Below are 6,587 nucleotides of genomic sequence, written 5' to 3' on the forward strand. Positions count from 1 at the left end.
CGTTACACGACACTTTATAAAAGGTCGAAGCAGCTGTTCCGTTTAGTTTAATATCGACAGTGCGATACGGCACGATACAGAATGGCCGGTGTGTGGCGTGCGCGTTTCATTTTTGCACGGCGGTATAAATGCAATACGTCGACAGGCAGACGGCAGGACATAGGTACATAGATACACGTACACGACGGTGGCCGGTGTGCCGCCGCAATGAATCTCCCATCGAGTATTTCGCGGTGCGTATATACCGCGGAAACACCGTTTCCGACGATGCGGAACGGAAACGAACGCGGAATAGCGAATTCCAAGGAGAGCGCCGCGGGTATCCGAGCGACGCGAGTCCTGCACACACGCCGCGGTTCGAGTATCCCGGGACGATAGGAATCGCAAGGATGCAAATCCCGCTTGTCTTTTAGAGACACCGACTATTTCGACGATACTAAGCTAGAACAAAAGAGAAGGTGGAAAAGGGAGAGAGAGAAGGAAGGAGGAGGAGGAGTGAAAGAGAGAGGGAGAGGGAGAGGGAGAGAGAGAGAGAGAGCGAGAGAGAGAGAGAGAGAGCGGGGAGGGGGCAATCGCGAGCAGTCCAAATATTTATGTTCCGCTATGCCTTTGAACGAGACCTTTTGACGCTGGCAATTCGCATTATTGCGTATCCGCCGCGGTGCGCGAAGCGAGCGAATTCGCCCGGTATTCCGGGATCGGCGGGCGAAAGAATGATAACGTTGCCAGGTAATACGGATGTCGAATGCAGCGAGAGAGACGTCAAAAGGAGATACGTCCATAGTGCGTTTCTCGCGGCTTGTGAAGTCCTCCGCGAGGACTCTTTGTGAAAGAAGGTATGTCACGTATGTGTGTGTGTGTGTGTATGTATGTATATGCGTATGTTTGCGCGTGTGTATCTCGATCCTATGTTTTTCACTGGAATATAAAAATTTGCACTTAAACAAAACAGCGCGCGTAATTTCCGTTCTCCGCGAAAATAACGCCGGAAAATAACGAGTTGCAGAAAATTCCCGACGATGCTAAATTAGATTATAAACAACGGCGAACTATCGATCGGGGAGAGGGGGAGGGGGAAAAGGGGAGGGTAGCTACGTAGGGCGTGTTACGTAATTCCGACTAATAACGACCCAGAGAAGACGGCGCCGAGATTCAATTATCGTTTCCGTCGTCGCGCGCGCGTTAAAGCGAAAAGGAAATTATTAAATTTTATGCACTTCCCGTGTCGCGATATTGTGTCCGCCTGGGGCGCACAAGAAATTCCCGTCACACAGGGATGGCTTTGCGGAGGGGCAGGGGAGCGGCACGCTAACGAAGAATTTCCTTGCCGGCCGAGTTATCGGCTTATTCGTTCGAATTTATTCGCGACGTAATGCATAACCGGAGGCGCCGTGTTTTATTTTACGCGGGTGTGACGCATGAGGCCATTTGCAAATGAAGCCGCTCGGGCGGAGAGAATGCACTTCGATGTATTTTTAATGAAGTCGGCTCCGGACTCGCGCGAGAGCAGCTGTATATGTATGTATATGTATATATATATACATATATATATATATATATATATATACATATACACATATACATATACTATATTACCATCCGCGAGGCCAGCCGCGCGCGCTCGCGCGCGGAGTAAAATTAAAGTTCCCGAATAGCGGATTGTTTTAATTAGTATTGCATACGCGCCGAAAATAACGGCGACGCTCTATGGCAATGAATATTAATGACGTGCTTAAAAAAAATGCGCGTCCCATAAGCGATTATGTTAATATGTATGAGATTTTAATAACGCGAAGCGCGCAGGCAATCAGCGTGCTAAGCGCGAACATTGAAAAACGTGTGCACGTAACACTGTTCTTGACGAACTTAAAGTACGCATATTCTGCAAGCTAATACATTAAGACAATAAGCTTAAAACACGCCCAACGTTAGACTCTCTGTCCTTCTGTTCCCCCCTCTCTCTCTCTCTCTCTCTCTCTCTCTCTCGCGACGAGAATAGCCGTAATATTCATAAAAGCGGCGAACCGGATGAAACTCGCGTCGCGAGACAGCCTTATGATTGTAAAAGCCAAGTGTCGCGCAGAATAGATACATCTATTAATAATTCTAATGTTTAACAATCCAAGTAAAAGCATCTTCACAGTGGTAATCCGACAGCGAACGCCGGTTCGTGCGTTCCCTCAGATGGACAAGAATCGCGTTGCAGAAGATTTGGAATATGAAAGCGGCATGCGGCTTAAAGCATTTATATATGTATATCTCGAGAGGAAAGTGAAGTATTTTCGTCTTCATTGATAAATTACATATTCGTGATGAAATAATCCTAGTAAAAAATAAGTAAATCAACGCATGTGAAATTAATAATTAACTTATAGTGGCAAAGAATAGAAAGGACAATTTAGGTAAAAATACCAATTCTCGGGCACATGCCTAATCTTAGACATTCTTATTGTTCTAGTCTTCAAATACAAATATATGAAATTTCAACATTAAATATATATGCATATATTCCTATATACATCGCATAGTACTAAAATATGTCTCCAAAATATTCAAAAGACCATTTCTATTTCTTACAGACGTCTTTAAAATACCTAGCAGTTTGTGCTGTCTCTGGATTGGATATATGTATTCTATATATTCTATATTGAAAATTTAAATATTTGCATTTAAAGACCAAAATAATATATAAGAATGTCCAGAACTAAGCAATTGTCTGGGCATTTTTTTTGTGCTTTTACCTTTGTTCATTTCAATATCTCGCATTGCGCGTTTATGTTTTCCTCTTTTGATTCCCAGAAACACTCAGCGAATTAGAGGAAGGAAAGAAATCGGAAAAAGACTGTCCCGATTGATAGCTTCTCGAGTATGAAAGGTGCCTCTTTGTTCTCAATCGCGCCTAGTCTCCTCTTCCTCTTCCTCTTGCTGTCTCTTTTCAATATCCTAGTGCAGTATTCGCGATAATTACGCGGTAACAAGTTGTCTGTTAATGACCAATTCGCGGCGACGACAAAGGTATTCGACGTGCGCTACTTGATCGATTTCGATACGGGGAATTCTATTACAGCGCGGTAATTACTTCCTTGCCAAACTTCGGAATTGGAACGTAGGGTGCCGAGGAGAATGAGCCGAAGCGATAACGATCCAATTTAGGGACCTCGAACGTGAAACTATCTTCTTGCGACGCTCTTTATGCTCATATTGCCGTATAGAAGGTACTATCTGCTTGTCGTCGCGATAATAATTTTACAATAAGCGATTAATAAAGATAAACAAACGAAGCGAGAGTTTTGAACAACGCCGTGAGTAAATAGAATTCCCATTAAACGACCATCATTCAAGAAGCACGCAAAACGTCAAGCAAATCACAGAGAGAGAGAGAGAGAGAGAGAGAGAGAGAGAGAGAGAGAGAGAGAGAGAGAGAGCATTTTACAAAATAAATCATATAACGACGAATTATATTGCTTCCTGTTTGTGTGTTGCACGTAATTAATTGAAAGAAGAAAATACATGAAAAGATATGTAAAAGCTTTGCCGTGCATCATTTATTCACTCATATCTCATACGATTTACAGATCAGTGTTAGATGTTGTAGTCTTTCAAAATATTAGCGAGTGTAGTCTTCTTCTCGTTGATCTCCTGGCAAATTTCGTGCCATGGACCGTAGGTGAAATTTACTATCTCTTCGGCACGGTCGAGATACCGTCGCGTTTTCTTCAAGATATTTCTGCAACGAAATATAATCGCATCGAATATCAAAAAAAAAAAGAAATCCGCGCAATGACGAATACAAGATACTCACTTGTACCACTTTGTTGTTTTATTAGGCTCATCCTGTAAGTATCTAATACATATGTCCGTTAATTTGTTTAATTCGTTGGCGACTTCTATACTCGAAGAGCCGTATCGTTCCTCGATCGCAGCGATACTGTGCTCTATGTACGAAATAGATTCGAGCCATCGTCCTAAAGCCAAAGAGCGATAAGTTCAATGTGTGTGTGTGTGTGTGTGTGTGTGTGTGTGTGTGTGTGTGTGTGTGTGTTATATATTTGGCGTGTCTCACGCACGAGAAAATACAAGATTATCGATCATACGAACCCATAATGGCGTATACTTTGCCTAGTATATCCAAGGTGGCAGTGATATCCTGATGATACTTGTATAACAAGTTTCTCCTAATGCTCAAACATTCTTTCAATTTCATCACCGCTTCCTCCTCGCGCTCGAGCTCGATATAAATTTGCGCCGCGTCGAAGGCGGTTACAGCATTCTTCAGCTCTATTTGACAATTAATGAAGGGCGTCGCTCCGCAGTCTAAGCAGTGCATGGAATAGGAGTGAAACTCCTCCAACGCACCGTCGCATTCTGGGCACTTGATCGCATGAAATCTATCCTGTGTGAACAAAACTTGCGGACATTCACTTAAATACTTCAAGAGCGCGGCCGTCGTGACTCGAGCAGGTAGGAACGACAGTTTACCATGAAATTCTCGTACTCCGGCATAACGCACGGCTCGCATCTGCATGTGAAGCCGTACTGGTTCTTCAGGATCTCTTGTCTGTGCTCTTTCGACATTCTCCTGAAGTTAGGCCCTGTCGCAATAAGTCGAAAATGAGAAAGACCTAACGAACTATGAATGAAGTGAAATCTACATTTAACACGTTGATCATCACACTGATTCACGTACGAGTTCCACCGGGTCTAAATTTTCGGTGTGTTGCTTTAATAATACTTTATTGAGCAAATTTGTATGGCTGATAATTTCTATTTTCTATTTAATATCTTCTTTCCTCTTATGTTATCTATTTTTTTACTTTAAATTTAATTTCTTCCAAATTTAAATTTTGTCTTGTTTTCTACTTGATATCTTTTTTTTAAGATTAGATTTCTTTTAAGTACTAGTGGTGAACTAATTTCTAATTGAATTAAAACAGTCATCTAAGAATGAGTAACAAGATCTCTACGGAAACTCACACGTCACCCAGATATGAGTGATGCGGCGCTCAACGTGTTAATTTAGAATTCTGAGATCTTTTGCCGTACCATAACAATTGAAGACCTCTTCACCCGCCGCGATATCCTTCATGGCTCTCACTATTAAATATTGGTCCACGAAGCTGAGGGATAATAGCGTTAACGTCAATTAACGAGCGAGTGCCCGTCTTACGGTGTATACGCAATGAGTGGGTCTTAGTCTTTTATATATTTTTTTCACGTAATCTAAGGGTCTATATATTACCTAGTAATTATATTAGGATCACAAGAATGATTCATCATGCTCGCAGAAGGATAAATCGCTGTAGCTATTCTATCTTGTTGCTCGACACAGAGCTTATCTTTATCTGATGCTATCTTGTTTAGCTTTGTGATAGCATGCCCGTTACAAATAAGCTGTAAAACGTGCCTCAGTAGTAGAGAACTTACATATACTTGTTCATCGCTCTCTGACGCGAGATCATTGTTGAAGTTGAAAGTGTTGTCGGTAAACTTCGACACTAGATGTTCTCTGACATTGAAAACTTTAAAATAATCTGTGTACTTTGTTAGATACAGTGTGAGCATAGTTGCCGTCTGAAAGAAATCATAAAGGGGTACCGAGGTGAAGCCTGAAAAGTCCTAATGAGATTCTACATGCGCGCTATCGTATCTCGCAACGTGTCTCCTCTCTTTTTTTTTTTTATTATTGTTATTATCATCATCATCATCTGCCATCTGCCCGCCCACGCGCGCGTAAATAATGCCACTCACGATTCCATATACAATAAGGTCGTTCGCCGAGAGATTATCGAAACCAGTCACTAGCTGCTGTATGCTGTTAAACATATTACTGTCGGTCGTCGTCGTGCACTTGAGCAACGTCTTTAAGGCCAAGTGCGCCACTCCTATCTGCTGCCAGAGACTCATCTGATTGCCCGCGCACTCCCAGCGATGATAAGACGAGTACGCCTTGTTCCAACAGTTTGCGTCGCAAAACAAAGTGTCAAGGCATCCTGAACACCTGCGACACGTACACAAACGTTTTGCACATAGTAGTATTACATGCTACGGCTAACCTTACGTTACGCTTGTAAGTCAGCTTCGCGGCTTTCGAAGTGAATCGAAATACGCCACGAAACCGGTGGGGGACTCACGGTGTGGGATTTTTGCCGTACGAGCGGCAACAATTCTCACATAAGTCACTCATTCCCTCACACTCCAGTATCACGAAACTGAAGGGCTTCTCGACGAAGAGAGTCTGGCCTCTCTTGACATCTCTATTAGCTACTATGTGTCGGCCCTTTTGCGGCGTGTATTTAATGTCTACGGCCGTCGACGCGGACGACAAATTCGGGTTTTCGCCGCACGAAATTTCGGGTAGTAAGTGAGTTTCTGTGGTATCCGTGGTATCTGTGACATCGTCGCTCGTGTCCACCATGCACGATACGGAGGACGATAATTGGTCTAGCTGCTTCTCTAAAGCCTCTAAAAGAAGTTAATTGATTTGTCATTATGTCAAGTATTACGTCCGCTTGAAACGCTTCTTTCCTTGTTCTCTCTCGCTTTCTCTCTCTCTCTCTCTCTCTCTCTCTCTCTCTCTCTCTCTCTCT

General features: G+C 42.9%; 1 protein-coding gene across 2 annotated transcripts in view; it reads right to left on the minus strand.

The window, feature by feature from the left end:
• Nucleotides 1-3,519: 3,519 nt before the first annotated feature.
• The window catches only part of LOC116853439 (SET and MYND domain-containing protein 4-like), a 6,790-nt gene continuing 3,722 nt past the window's right edge, over nt 3,520-6,587 (minus strand). For both annotated transcript variants that reach the window (XM_032834530.1, XM_032834531.1), the window contains 8 exons: nt 6,132-6,462; nt 5,749-5,998; nt 5,240-5,571; nt 5,044-5,117; nt 4,480-4,592; nt 4,099-4,393; nt 3,803-3,965; nt 3,520-3,727 (listed from right to left, as the gene is read on the minus strand). In XM_032834530.1, coding sequence (XP_032690421.1) covers nt 3,583-3,727; nt 3,803-3,965; nt 4,099-4,393; nt 4,480-4,592; nt 5,044-5,117; nt 5,240-5,571; nt 5,749-5,998; nt 6,132-6,462 — 1,703 coding nt within the window. In that variant the 3' untranslated portion in view covers nt 3,520-3,582. The remainder of the gene's footprint in view (nt 3,728-3,802; nt 3,966-4,098; nt 4,394-4,479; nt 4,593-5,043; nt 5,118-5,239; nt 5,572-5,748; nt 5,999-6,131; nt 6,463-6,587) is intronic.

Source organism: Odontomachus brunneus, unplaced genomic scaffold (genome assembly GCF_010583005.1).
Source record: "Odontomachus brunneus isolate Ranch 3 - 2012 unplaced genomic scaffold, Obru_v1 Obru_scaffold_322, whole genome shotgun sequence".
Taxonomy (NCBI): Eukaryota; Metazoa; Arthropoda; class Insecta; order Hymenoptera; family Formicidae; genus Odontomachus; species Odontomachus brunneus.